The sequence below is a fragment of the Salvelinus namaycush genome, chromosome 12, assembly GCF_016432855.1.
Source record: "Salvelinus namaycush isolate Seneca chromosome 12, SaNama_1.0, whole genome shotgun sequence".
In the NCBI taxonomy this organism is placed as follows: Eukaryota; Metazoa; Chordata; class Actinopteri; order Salmoniformes; family Salmonidae; genus Salvelinus; species Salvelinus namaycush.
Genome location: NC_052318.1, coordinates 16364354 through 16379602, shown reverse-complemented (window position 1 = coordinate 16379602; position 15249 = coordinate 16364354). Strand labels below are relative to the sequence as shown.

General features: G+C 41.2%; 1 protein-coding gene across 1 annotated transcript in view; it reads left to right on the top strand.

The window, feature by feature from the left end:
• Nucleotides 1–15249, top strand: part of LOC120056781 (kin of IRRE-like protein 3) — a 163259-nt gene that overhangs the window by 100871 nt on the left and 47139 nt on the right. Inside the window, exons 7-10 of the mRNA XM_039004987.1 lie at nt 8421–8569; nt 9202–9329; nt 10473–10599; nt 12648–12748. Coding sequence (XP_038860915.1) covers nt 8421–8569; nt 9202–9329; nt 10473–10599; nt 12648–12748 — 505 coding nt within the window. The remainder of the gene's footprint in view (nt 1–8420; nt 8570–9201; nt 9330–10472; nt 10600–12647; nt 12749–15249) is intronic.

Sequence of the window (15249 nt, the reverse complement as noted above, 5' to 3'; positions counted from 1 at the left end):
GTTTAGGTTTCAACCCTGTGTTTTTGTTACATGTTTGTTTGGTCTTCGTCCTAGTGCCTTTACACGGGCACGCTGTAATTTGGGCTGAATAAAAAACCCTATTGCGCATTCCTGCGCCTGTCTCCCGAATCTCTTCATGCCAACATGGCACAAAGATACAGTCTTCCTTCTGAACTGAGCTGCAGAACAGGAATGAAACTGCTCAGGGATGTAACCATAAGGTCAATGGTGATTATAAAACAGCTACAGAGTTCAATGGTTGTGATGGGAGAAAACTGAGGATGGATCAACAATATTGTAGTGACTCCACAATAATGACCTAAATGACAAGGTGAACAGAAGAATACAAACATACAGAAAATATGCATATTGTATGCAACAAAGCACTAAAGTAATTCTGCAAAAAACACAGTAAAGGAATACACTTTTTGACTCAAATACTAAGCCTTATGGTTGGGGCAAATTCCACACAACACAACACATCACTGAGTAACTGCCTCCTTATTTTCAAGCATGTTGGTGGCTGCATCATTGTATGGGTATGCTTGATCTCGACAAATACTGGGGAGTTATTCAGGATAAAAATAAACGGGATGGAGCTAAGCACAGGCAAAATCCTAGAGGAAAACATGCTTCAGTCTGCATTTCACCAGAGACTGGGGGAGGAATTCACCTTTCAGCAGGACAATAACCTACAACACAAGGCCAAATCTACACTGGGGTTGCTTACCAAGAAGACATTGAATGTTCCTGAGTGGCCAAGTTACAGTTTTCACTTAAATCTTCTTGAAAATGTGTGGCAATACTTGAAGATGGCTGTTTAGCCATGATCCCCAACATCTTGACCGAGCTTGAAGAATTTTTAAAAGAATAACAGGCAAATATTGCACAATCCATGTGTGGAAATCTCTTAGAGACTTTCCCAAAGAAGATTCAGCTATAATCGATGCGAAGGGATTTTCTAACATGTCATTGACTCAGAGAACTGAAGACTTATGCAATGACTATATTTTAGGTATTACATGTTTATTCATCTTTAAAACATTTTAGAATTTTTGTGGATTATTGACAAAAAAATACAATTAAATCAAAATTGTAACAAAATAGAATGTGAAGAAATCCAAGGTGTCTGTATGCTTTTGCAAGGCACTGTAAATTAGGAAAATGTGTAATAGTAATTAGAATCAGGTTTACTTTCGGAATTGACTGGAATTGGAATTTAAATGGAATTGACCCAAACCCTGGTACCATACTGCTTGTGATTGAACATTTGCAATTGTTGCATTACCCACAAATGGTAGCGTTGTCATTGTAAACTCAGCAATAAAAGAAACGTCCTCTCACTGTCAACTGCGTTTATTTTCAGCAAACTTAACATGTGTAAATATTTGTATGAACATAACAAGATTCAACAACTGAGACATAAACTAAACAAGTTCCACGGTCATGTGATTAAGCGAAATTGAATAATGTGTCCCTGAACAAAGGGGGGGGGGGGGGGGGGGGGGGGGGTCAAAATTAAAAGTAACAGTCAGTATCTGGTGTGGCCACCAGCTGCATTAAGTACTGCAGTGTATCTCCTCCTCATGAACTGCACCAGATTTGCCAGTTCTTGCTATGAGATGTTACCCCACTCTTCCACCAAGGCACCTGCAAGTTTCCGGACATTTCTGGGGGGAATGGCCCTAGCCCTCACCCTCTGATCTAACAGGTCCCAGAGGTGCTCAATGGGATTGAGATCCGGGCTCTTCGCTGGCCATGGCAGAACACTGACATTCCTGTCTTGCAGGAAATCACGCACAGAACGAGCAGTATGGCTGGTGGCATTGTCATGCTGGAGGGTCATGTCAGCATGAGCCTGCAGGAAGGGTACCACGTGAAGTGTCTTCACTGTAACGCACAGCTTTGAGATTGCCTGCAACGACAACAAGCTCAGTCCGATGATGCTGTGACACACAAAGCCACAGACCATGACAGACCCTCCACCTTCAAATCAATCCCACTCCAGAGTACAGGCCTCGGTGTAACGCTCATTCCTTCGACGTTAACGCAAATCCGACCATCAACCATGGTGAGACAAAACTGCAACTCATCAGTGAAGATAACTTTTTGCCAGTCCTGTCTGTCCAGCGACGGTGTGTTTGTGCCCATAGGCGACGTTGTTGCCAATGATGTCTGATGAGGACCTGCCTTACAACATGCCTACAAGCCCTCAGTCCAGCCTCTCTCAGCCTATTGCGGACAGTCTGAGCACTGATGGAGGGATTGTGCGTTCCTGGTGTAACTTGGGCAGCTGTTGTTCCCAACCTGTACCTGTCCCTCAGGTGTGATGTTCAGATGTACAGTGTACAGGTGTTGTACTGTGCAGATGTTGTTACACATGGTGTGCCACTGCGAGGACGATCAGCTGTCCGTCCTGTCTCCCTGTAGCGCTGTCTTAGGCGTCTCATAGTACGGACATTGCAATTTATTGCCCTGGCCACATCTGCAGTCCTCATGCCTCCTTGCAGCATGCCTAAGGCACGTTCACACAGATGAGCAGGGACCCTGGGCAACTTTCTGGTGTTTTTCAGAGTCAGTAGAAAGGCCTATTTTGTGTCCTAAGTTTTCATAACTGTGACCTTAATTGCCTACCGTCTGTAAGCTGTTGGTGTCTTAACAACCTTTCCATAGGTGCATGTTCATTAATTGTTTATTGTTCATTGAACAAGCATGGGAAACAGTGTTTAAACCCTTTACAATGAAGATCTGTGAAGTTATTTGGATTTTTACGAATTATCTTTGAAAGATAGAGTCCTGAAAATGGGACGTTTCTTTTTTTGCTGAGTTTATATTTGCCATTGTTCCTTTTTTTTGTGTCACACACTTAGGTTCTTTGTGGCACCTTTTTAAGTTTAAAATGATAACATCTGAATACCATAACATGATTGTTCAGTATTTTTTTACTTAATGTTAGATGGTTCCTCACACTGAATGTAGTCTATAGACCAGGAGAAACTGTAATCCATGGTTTCGTTAGTTTTAAACTGTCACTACAACTAGTATCTAACTTTAGCCACCACTAAGTAAAAATCAATGATAGGGGCAAAGGTATTGCAATGCTGAACTTCCCCTTGAAGATAGGATGTAGTAAGAGAAATCTATCCATGTGACTTAACAAGCCTTTGATGGATGGTCATGATACAGAAAAAATTGTGACCTGAGTCAAGAAAATCTTAGCCCCTTAAATAGAAAACAATAGGTCTCTGGTTAAAAGTAGTGAGCGAAATAGGAAATATGGTTCCATTTGGGACGCAAACCTCCTTTCTACTCCTCCTCTGTTCTCCCTTTAAAGCTGCATAAGGACAGGCTCGTTTCTCACTGCCTTTTTAATACTCTCTTAGCTGATGCGTGGCTATTGATCAACTGAGAGCTGCTTTTTTCCGTGTGAATTGAGGAGAGTTTCTCAGAGGCCTCAGAGCTCAGAGCAGGATGCTGTCGATGCTGTGAGGTTGGGCCTGGAATCTGGATGAAGGGAATAATGAGGGTTAGGAAGAGGGAAGTGTCTCTTATCTCAGATGCTCCAGACCTACTTCTCTTCCTCATTTTACTCAGAGGAAGTATGATGTTTTGGACGCTTGGAGAGATGGGTTGGACTCCAGACCTAATGGTTTGGAGATGAATATCTAATATGTTGTCATGGTAATAATATATGGTCATCAGGGTTGTGTCCATAATGGCACCCTTTTCCCTATATAGTGCACTATGCTTGACTAGAGCCATATGGGCCCTAGTCAAAGTAGTGCACTATCTAGGGAATATGGTGCCATTTGAGACACAGCCCAGGTGGTCTTTCATTCAAGCTCAATTAGTAGAGGGAGAAGAGAAAATGTAATACAGGCCATCTGATTGAACGATAGAGTGGTGACAGCACAGGGGTGTGCGTTCAGAGCCAATCTGCCCACAAGTCAGACAAAAGGGGGACAGGTGGCTGCCGTGCAACATTTCATTTCAACTGCCTTGTTGTGCCTCCTAGCAGACAGCAAGCTGAAGGGGAGAGATCGAGAGAGAGGGAGGTCTGGCAGCTAACTCCATGAGCAACTGTTTGTTTTTCATAAAGCTGCCGAGAGTGCATGAGTGAGTGCATGAGTGAGTGAATGAGTGAGTGAATGAGGGAGGGAGGGAGGATCTGGCAGCTAACTCTATTAGCAACTGTTTGTTTATCATAAAGCTGCCGAGAGGTGCAGCGATGGGAAGAGAGGCGAATTAGTTGGTTTTGCTTGCAAATAAAGTACGCTTCTTATCTACATGGGGGGTTCTGGTGTTGGTGTCGCTGCTGCTGGGATTTTTTTCTCTGTTTTCCTCATTTGTGACTACTGAGGTGTCTGATGAGAAAGACTCAATTGCACAGATTTAGCTTGACGGCTATTTGATGTGAACATGTGGGTGATGTGAACACACACTCCATCCGTGTGTATGGACATGAACTCGTTTCATTGTTTCTTTTTTTGTTGCTCTGGGAGGAGTGTGTGTGTGTGTGTGTGTGTGTGTGTGTGTGTGTGTGTGTGTGTGTGTGTGTGTGTGTGTGTGTGTGTGTGTGTGTGTGTGTGTGTGTGTGTGTGTGTGTGTGTGTGTGTGTGTGTGTGTGTGTGTGTGTACATGAGTGTGTGTGTGTACATGAGTGTGCCACCTGGCATTCGAAATTGACAGCGGAAGATCATAGTCAACATGAACAGTGCTTCAATAACTGTAAAAAGCTAAATGGATTTGTTTGTGCATCCAGTTATGTTCAAAGCGGTGCTAATATACTATTGTTCTTGAATAATTCAGAAGTGACTGGAAAAGGATAAGAATCAGACATGTAGCACTGTTCTGTTCTGACATTCACAGGCTTGAGAGAGACCAGAAAGAAAGGTTACATTTGAATTTAGAAGGGATGTTGAAAAAACGTTAACAGCAGACAGCATCAACCTTTTGGAATTCGTCCTTGCCATCATCAAGCTGTGTTTTTCGAGTGCCATTGTAAGGGAGTGAAATATTTTCAGATTTTCAGGAGATTTGGTTTACTTGATCTCCTTCAATGCTGTCACTTTCCACTGTGTCTTTGTGATGAAATGTCTTTGGCAAAATGGAAGACTGTCGTAGGGCATCTGGAGTCTGGTTAGTACGAAATGCATTGCTTCTGCGGCTTCATCCCAAATGGAACCCTATCCCCTGCATAATGCGCTACTTTTGACCAGGGCCCATAGGGAAACTCTGGTCAAAAGTTATGCACTATATATACAGTACCAGTCAACAGTTTGGACACACCTACTCATTCAAGGGTTTTTCTTTATTTTTACTATTTTCTACATTGTAGAATAACAGTGAAGACATAAAAACTGTGAAATAACACATATGGAATCATGTATTAACCAAAACAGTGTTAAACAAATCAAAATATATTTTATAATTGAGATTCTTCAAAGTAGCCACCCTTTGCCTTGATGACTGTGAGGTTGTTGGTGAATGGAAAAAATGCGGAGTCAGGCGCAGGACACAGATATGAGTAATAGTCCGAAATTTACTCAAAATATAAGATAATGTTCCAACAAGGAAAAACACAATAATCCAGAGCACAAAAACACAAACCCACATGACAAACACAAAAGGGAAAATGGCTACCTAAATATGATCCCCAATCAGAGACAACGATAAACAGCTGCCTCTGATTGGGAACCATATCAGGCCACCATAGACATACAAATACCTAGACCTACAAAACCCCTAGAACTACAAAAACCCTAGGCAATACAAAAACTAGCATTCCCACCCTCGTTACACCCTGACCTAACCAAAATATAAAGAAAACATAGATATCTAAGGTCAGAGCGTGACAATGACAGCTTTGCACACTCTTGGCATTTTCTCAACCAGCTTCTCTCAACAGACTTGAAGGAGTTCCCACATATGCTGAGCACTTGTTGGTTGCTTTTCCTTCACTCTGCGGTCCAACTCATCCCAAACCATCTCAATTGGTTTGAAGTCGGGTGATTGTGGAAGCCAGGTCATCAGATGCAGCACTCCATCACTCTCCTTGGTCAAATAGCCCTTACACAGCCTGGAGGTGTGTTGGGTCATTGTCCTGTTGAAAAACAAATGATAGTATCACTAAGTGCAAACCAGATGGGATGGCGTATCGTTGCAGAATGCTGTGGTAGCCATGCTGGTTAAGTGTGCCTTGATTTCTAAATAAATCACAGTGTCACCAGCAAAGCTCCCCCACACCATCACACCTCCTCCTCCATGCTTCACGGTGGGAACCACACATGCGGAGATCATCCATTCACCTACTTTGCATCTCACAAAACAAAGCAAAAATCTCAAATTTGGACTCACCAGACCAAAGGACAGATTTCCAGGGGTCTAATGTCCATTGCTCGTGTTTCTTGGCACAAGCAAGTCTCTTCTTCTTATTGGTGTCCTTTAGTAGTGGTTTCTTGGCAGCAATTTGACCATGAAGGCCTGATTCACGCAGTCTCCTCTGAACAGTTGTTGTTGAGATGTGTCTGTTACTTGAACTCTGAAGCTTTTTTGGGGGTTGCAATTTCTGAGGCTGGTAACTCTAATGAACGTATCCTCTGCAGCAGAGGTAACTCTGGGACTTCCTTTCCTGTGGCGGTCCTCATGACAGCCAATTTCATCATAGCGCTTGATGGTTTTTGCGACTGCACTTGAAGAAACGTTCACAGTTCTTGAAATTTTCCGCATTGACTGACCTTCATGGCTTAATGTAATGATGGACTGTTTCTCTTTGCTTATTTGAGCTGTTCTTGCCATAATATGGACTTGGTATTTTACCAAATAGGGCTGTCTTCTGTATACCCCCCCTTGTCACAAGGCACGCCTGCTAATTGAAATGCATTCCAGGTGACTACCTCATGAAGCTGATTGAGAGAATGCCAAGAGTGTGCAAAGCTGTCATCAAAGCAAAGGTTGGCTAATTTTAAGAATCTCAAATATAAAATACATTTTGATTTGTTTAACACTTTTTTGGTTACTACATGATTCCATATGTGTTATTTCATTGTTTTGAAGTCTTCACTATTATTCTACTGTGTAGAACATAGTAAAAATAAAGAAAAACCCTGGAATGAGTAGGTGTGTACAGACTTTTGACTGGTACTGTATGTATAGGTTGGGGCGCAGCCTGTGTTCACCCGATCTGACTTTGCTTTGGAAATTAGATGAAACTTCTCAAATGACATTCCACAATTGAGAAATGTTTCTGGAAGGGAATGTCGATATGAGTCAAGATGGCACATCGAAAGTGAATAGCGTGTTCTATTACTGTACATGAAGGTTGCTTCCCAAATGGCACCCTATTCCTTATGTAGGCTCTGGTAATAAATAATTTAAGTATATAGGGAATAAGGTGCCATTTGGGACGCAATCGTAGAGTTCCAACAATTGAACACAACACATGAAAACAGGACTTTTTGTTTTTGACAAGAAATCTAGGATATATCTGTGTTGTCTGTATTCACGGAGAATGTTCTGCATGTTCATAATCTTATTCTCTAAATTTGTACATCTATAACCAGGCCACACTTTGAACCATAGCATTACAAACAACAAACAACAACACATTTGATGTTCTAAGATGTTCGTCCAAGTTAATTATGCATGATTCATCGCTCTTTTCACTCAGAATCCTAAAGTGATGTTTTGTTTCGATATATAGCCTGGCATACATAATAATTTCTAACATTTATTCCAAACTGAGTCCTGTGTATTTATCCCTTCAACTTGTTCCCCTTCTGTCAATGTAAACAATAGTTCATTTGTTCGTGGGCCTGATCTGCCTATTAGTGACGGTGAGATATGCTTGTGCCGGGCAAGGTTCTTCACATAGACAATTTATTTATTCCTCAATAAAATGACTTCAGCATCAAAGTGGGCAAAAGACAGACACGAAGTGAGAGCACCTATATTATAACGCCCTCCTCCTCCTCCTCTCCTCCTCCGCCTCCTCCTCAACCAGGCTCCCAAGCAGCACGTGAATATGCTCAAATGAAGAAAAGAAAAAGCAATGCACCGAAACAACAAAAAAGGCACTTTTTCTTTTGTTGTTTCGCTATGCTCAGCGAATTGTAGACCACAGCAAGAATTTGCCCTTGAATGCAACACTTTTTCACTGGTTGCGTCCCAAATTGCACCATATTTCCTATGTATTGCAATACCTGTGTCTTTGATATCCACCTCCAAAAGGGCTACTGGTTGGATGTCATAGCCCACATTGTCTTCCCTCTTCCCCTTTGTGACTGTGGAAGTTTCCCCAAGAGTGGTACAGATATAGGTACAGATCTAGGATCAGCTTCCCTCTCACATTACTAACATTAACCATTAGATCAGGGTCTAGGTCTAACTCTTCAACCTACTCTATTGTGGCCTATATTCAGATGGGCCAAAGGGGGCAGCATCATCAGAGAGGTGTCAGGTGACACCTATGAGGTCATTGTGGACCACTCCTTCTTCACCGAGCCTGTCTCCTGTGAGGTCACCAATGCCCTGGGCAGTACCAACATCAGCAGGAACGTGGACGTCTACTGTGAGTAGTAGTCCGCAAGCAACACACGCACACTAACATGAGTAGTCCCTAAGAAAACACACTCAGGAACTATAACTAGCTAGCTACAGGCAGTTGGAATCACATCCACTACATGGATAGTCCCAAATAGAAGGTTTGTAGATGTTGAGCTAACTGTCAACAAGATTTCAACTAACTATCTACTATCCCTTGCCCTAACCTTAATCCTTACCCTAACCGTAACCCTAACATAACTCTAACCTTAATCCTAACTGTAACCCTAACCTTAATCCAACTATAACCGTAACCTTAATCCTAATCATAACCGTAATGCTAACCCTAACCGTAACCCTTACCTTAATCCTAATCATAACCATAACCTTAACCATAACCTTAATCTTAACCATAACCGTAACCCTAACCTTAATCCTAATCATAACCCTAACCTTAATCCTAATCATAACCCTAACCTTAATCCTAATCATAACCCTAACCTTAATCCTAACCATAACCGTAACCCTAACTCCACAAATTGTAATGTATCAACATAGTTGAAGTTATTAGCCTGTTGATATCATAGCTTGAGTATCTGTAGATCATCTATAGACGACTATTCAAATAAAGTGTAACCATTTCTGTTCCTGTGATTCCAGTTGGGCCCAGAATGGCTGCTGAGCCACAGTCCCTACAGGTGGACCAGGGATCAGATGCTATCTTCAACTGTGCCTGGACAGGAAACCCCTCCCTCACCATCGTGTGGATGAAACGCGGCTCTGGAGTGGTAGGAATTGTAATCACCATCATCCTTTCTATTATGCTTCTATTGCCAGTTGCATATTTTGCCAGACCCATTCCCTCTTAAAGGCAATAACGTATTCTATTCTGTTCTATTATATTATATTCAGTTCTAATAAATTGTTATTCTATTCAATTCTATTCTAGCTTATCCTGTTCTATCCTATCCTGTTCTAGCCTATCATGTTCTAGCCTATCCTGTTCTATCCTATCCTGTTCTAGCCTATCCTGTTCTATCCTATCCTGTTCTATCCTATCATGTTCTAGCCTATCCTGTTCTATCCTATCCTGTTCTATCCTATCCTGTTCTAGCCTATCCTGTTCTATCCTATCCTGTTCTAGCCTATACTGTTCTAGCCTATCCTGTTCTATCCTATCCTGTTCTATTCAATCCTGTTCTATCCTATCCTTTTCTATCTTATCCTGTTCTATCCTATCCTGTTCTAGCCTATCCTGTTCTAGCCTATCCTGTTCTAGCCTATCCTGTTCTATCTTATCCTGTTCTATTCAATCCTGTTCTATCCTATCCTGTTCTAGCCTATCCTGTTCTATCCTATCCTGTTCTAGTCTATTCTATTGTCTTATTTTATTTTCTATTCTAAGAGGTATTCTATTCTACAGGTATTCCTTTCTATACTGTGCCAATGCAGCTTTATTCTTCATTCACCTAGAGGTGAATGTCATGTACATGTGCATCAAATATGCTATTCTCTGTATTTATCCAGGAAAAGAACTTGTCATCAAACTCAGACATTTCAAGAGACTGATAGAAAAACTAGAAAAGGACCCAGACTCTCAACACATCACACTGTACCTTCATAATGGTATCGGTTAAAAAATAATCTATTTTACATGGTCCAGCGCTTTCAGTCTGTGGTATATGCAATTCCACCCATGCAGTTCATGTTGATATTCTGAGGTTAACATACCCTTTCATACCGTTTATTAAAGCAGTGGCTCAGGTGGCCTTGCAGACGACTAAGTGTGTGCCGCACTCTCCTTTTGGTGAGGGCTTATTGGGTTTTCGATTAGCTGATACAGGGGTTGGACGGAAGGACTCGGCTGCAGCCTTGAATTCAGAGATGACCGTTTTATCACCAGCCTGACCTTTGACCTTGATCCTCCACAGGTGCTTAGCAATGAGAACATCCTGACGCTAAAGGCGGTGAGGCAGGAGGATGCTGGGAAGTACGTATGTCGGGCGGTGGTCCCCCGAGTTGGAGCTGGAGAGAAGGAAGTGTCCCTCACTGTGAATGGTAAGTACATTTCACATGTGGATGAATGCTAAATTAATTTCCAAGTTCAATGTGGAAGTTGTTCCAAGCTTAGGGACATGTTTCAGGCTGAGCTGGACTCAGGGACAACAAGGTAAAAGCGGAGACATATTTACACTAGGGGAGTCAAAATCAGTGGGTCATAATAACATAGTTTGCTTTTGACAGGATGAAAGAAAGCATTGATTTACAGCTAGGACTGTAACTTAGTATGTAAAAATGAACTATTAACTATTTCAATGAAAGGATATCTGTCATATCACAATGGCTGTCAATAATTGTTGATACCCTATTCTATCATAATATTGCCTAACCCTATCCTATTACAGATACGTTTTGATGTCTCAAGGCTTTCTGACATCAAAGCTTAGCCTAAATGTTGTCTTAAGACTAGTGTACTTTCAATTGTTCCTTATCTTTCAAAGAGGAAACATTTTAAACATAAACATACTTAACACACATATTTCTAATATGTAAAATACATGTTATCTGAAAGGGAATAAAATGGTCATTGTCTGTTAGTGTTTCGTTAATATACTCAATGTCATTGACAATGACTTCACCTAGGAATGAGCATGTTGCACCAGAAATAAGCAGCACAGGATAAATGTAATTAAAGGTGAAAAAGGTGATTAAACACGTCTTAACATCGATTGCAAATGGACTAATCTCCCAGCCTTATCTCAGTGCCGTGACAGCTGGCCAAGGCTAAATGAGAAGTTATTGCAACCTTTTTTAACTAATCAATAAATAGTAAACAAAGACAGTTGTTTAATATGCCTGAAGTCAAGGTCACACAATCGATGGCGAGCTCTATTGAATAACTCCTCCGTAGAAGAATAATTTCTTAAGCCGGGATATCATCATAAAATTCACGCCACAAGAATATGCAGGGTCGTAGGTAGCACCACAAAATGGCTGACTTGAAATTGTACTTTTTTCCCCCTCTCGCTTGCCAAAGGGGCTCTCTTATTGTCTGCTCTCATTGCAGGTTTAACCAGTCAATGAAAAGGGGTTCTGGAGGCATATAGACTGACTGTTTTGATGAAAGCTTTCACCCTTGAGCCCATACAGTGTAATACAGTTCTGCTGTATTGAACCAATAAGATAGAGGTTTGGCTTTTATGAATTTCTCCTTCTTTGCAAAGGAGGCTTTTTCTATCCTTGAAGCTTCTGTTAGGAAGTCCATTATTTGACAACCTGAAAAGGTGAAGCATTTGGCCTCATGGGTTTTCACACTAAACCCACCCATCACCATGGTTTCTAAGCAGAGGCTGATTGGACAGGTTATGGTTAAGAATGATATTGTACAGTGAAACTGTTTGGATTCCAGACTAATGAATCCTAGTTTCATTCCCCACTCCAATCACAAACAAGTGACACCTCCTCTCCTTCACCCTGTTTTCCTCCTCCGGCGACTCAGGAGAACTGCTCCAAGATAAAGTCATGGGAAATAAAGTTATCTAATTATAGCACTCTTTTGTGCTTCCATGTCTTTTGTCAGATCTCCCGAGTTCCCCCACAGGGCCTCTGTGTGAATACGTTTGGCTGTATTTAGAAGCCCATTTTGCACTGTAATGTTTGTTATTCTTATGGTCAGTAGTTCTGGAATTTGTAAGCTCTCCTTGACTTGGGAGGCTGTCAACGTCACACTGTGTCAGTCGAAGGTCACACGTTTCTAAGGTTTTCTTTCACAGGCGCAGGACTGCGAACTGGAATTACTTTGTTTTCTCTAGACCTTTATCTAACCCTTCCACTGTCCTCTGCTGTCCACCCAAACCTTCTACACTTCTTCTTCTCTTTCTTAGCCTTTAAGCAATGAAAACAACCTTTTCATCACACCGTGAATCTCAACTTAAGAAAAACGAATTAAAATCTCATCATGAATAATTGCTCGTCTCCGTTTTATTGTAAACTAGAAAGTATTATAATGCATGTGGCCTTCGCCTTCCCCGCCATCTGATAGGCCGTTGATGTATGTGAGTGTTTTATTGGAATGATTGACTTATTTTCCCTTGGCCATGCTGTAGGTCCTCCCACTATCTCCAGCACCCAGACCCAGCAAGTCCTCTACGGGGAGAAGGGGCAGATCAAGTGTTTCATCCGCAGCACTCCTCCTCCCGACCGCATTGTGAGTAACACATCCCTCCTTCCTTCTAAAAACATGTATTTTATGTTCCAACCAACGAGGGACCTTATTGGTTTTAACATGATGAAGATGTGTACACGCCTCAAGTCAATCATTGACCAATAAATGACTGTGGACATTTGTTGTGAATAGAATGTGGAGGTTATTGGTTACACTTTATGAAATTATTGGTTACACTTTATTTTGATAGTCCGGATAGTCTACCTTTAGATGTACACAATGACTTATTGGCGTCCTTACCATTAACAGTATGGATTACTGTCTTAGCTTGTAGACTGTATAGGGTAAGGAAATGATTATGGAATTTTGTAATATCCCTTTAAAGCAGTGCAAACCAAATGAATGAGCTTGACCTAAAGAAATAAGAAAGTAGGTCATGTGAGGACATCCCTAAGGACCTAACGTAGAATAATCAATGGCAAAGAATACCCTAATGAATATCCTATCCTAAGGTAAACAAGATGGCGTAGTCCATAGAGAAAGATCTCATAGACGTGTAGGCTAGTAACGAAATACATTAAGGGAAGTGAAGGCAAATCAATTGAAAATTAGAAGTAATTATCCTCATTTAGATAACAGAGTATCAAGCTTTCCTGAAACAGACTAATATTTCCTTCATAGTGGAAATGGAGGGATTCATCCCATTCCTGAACTATACTAATCAGCAGAGGTGGGACCAAGTCACTATTATTCGATACACAAGCAAGTCTTAAGTCACAAGGTCCGAGTCTAAAATTGAGTCCCAGAGTAGAACGGGTCGAGTCTTGAGTCAAGTCCAAGTCGTGCATTCTAAGACAAGTCATGTCGAGTCAAGTTTTTGAAGTCAAATTTCAAATCAAGTAAAAAAAATCTATACATGCAATGACTTGTTCAACCTCAAATCTGTGTCTATTTATTGAGGCTACCAGGCAGCCCTTTTCATTAGGCAGCCCTCAACACATTTTGAGTATGTAATTGTAAAATATGGACTTGTAGCAGTCGTAAGGGCATGAAATCAGCAAAAGGCAAGGCAGGTTGACGTGCTCAGAGTGTATATTTATTTACAGGTCACCTCTCCAGCTGCCTTATAGGCCACCTCTCGGTATCATACAAAATATACAAGTAGATTGACCAAATATACAGTGGCAATAGCCCAAAAGAAATAGCCTCTGTATCAAGCTTAACCTGTCCTATCTGAATGGACACAGGTAGAGGGCAAGACTGCACAGCATCCACTTGAGAAACCAAATCAAATCTGTCTAAAAGGAGCTCAAACAGTTACATATAAGCACTTGGCCCAAGACCATACAATTACCCAATTGTCAATTACAACCAATAACATGGTTCTACAATGTAAAAGGCCATTTCCACCTCCATTGGTACATTCGTCTTAATCGGACTTAATGATTATTAATGATATTTCATCACGATTCATAAATGGAACAATAATTGTATCTTATTCACTGTAGACTGCTGACTCCAAAGCATGGCGTGCAGGCCAAGTAGCCTATTTCTATGCACACTGAGGCGCTCTTATTATGCACAACCAGAATGACAGAGACATAAGGACACAGACACACGGAACTCCAACAGAACCCTGGAAATATTAACAAAGGAAACCATACATTGAAGTAAATATACAGAACTTCTACCTCATGAGTCTTGCGAACGTTCATGTTCACAATAAACTTCGGGCCCACTCAGAGGGTAAGAAATGGTAAATGAAAATGTATATCAAACATGAAACAGAAATGTCTTAAAGTATTGGAATAAATGGTACGGGGATGGAATGATGAAATGCTAGCAATTATTGTAGGATTAGATGGAATATAGATTTACCACATATGCATTTAAAATATATATATACAGTATATATTTTACCTTTATTTAACTAGGCAAGTCAGTTAAGAACAAATTCTTATTTTCAATGACGGCCTACGAACAGTGGGTTAACTGCCTTGTTCAGGGGCAGAGCGACAGATTTTTACCTTGTCAGCTCGGGGATTCGATCTTGCAACCTTACAGTTACTAGTCCAATGCTCTAACCACTAGGCTACCTGTGAAAGAAACAGCAGACATTTCAACAACAGAACAAAGCGCTCTCCACTGGAGTTTGGAGTGCGCAAGTGAAGAGACACGCATCTTCGTCACAGTAATAATTCATTTCACAAACAAATTCCAAATGCAATCTTCATAAGTAAATTATTCATTTCAAGCCATTTTAGCATGCCAAAAGACCAATAGGCCTATGCTAGTAAGTGTTGCTTGATGCCCCATTGCTGGTGAGCTTGCAAAGTAAACAGTTAATATTCTTGATCACCAACACATTTTTGGAGCTGCATGTATTATGCCAATCCTCTATGCCTACAATTTGATGTTTGTGCTGTACCCGATCCTATAGGGGAGACCGGGGATGGTTGTAACACAGGATAGTTGTAACACTTGCAACTCTTCCAATAAGAAGCGAGGTAGAATCATGTGATTCGCTGTGCACATGCTCAGTT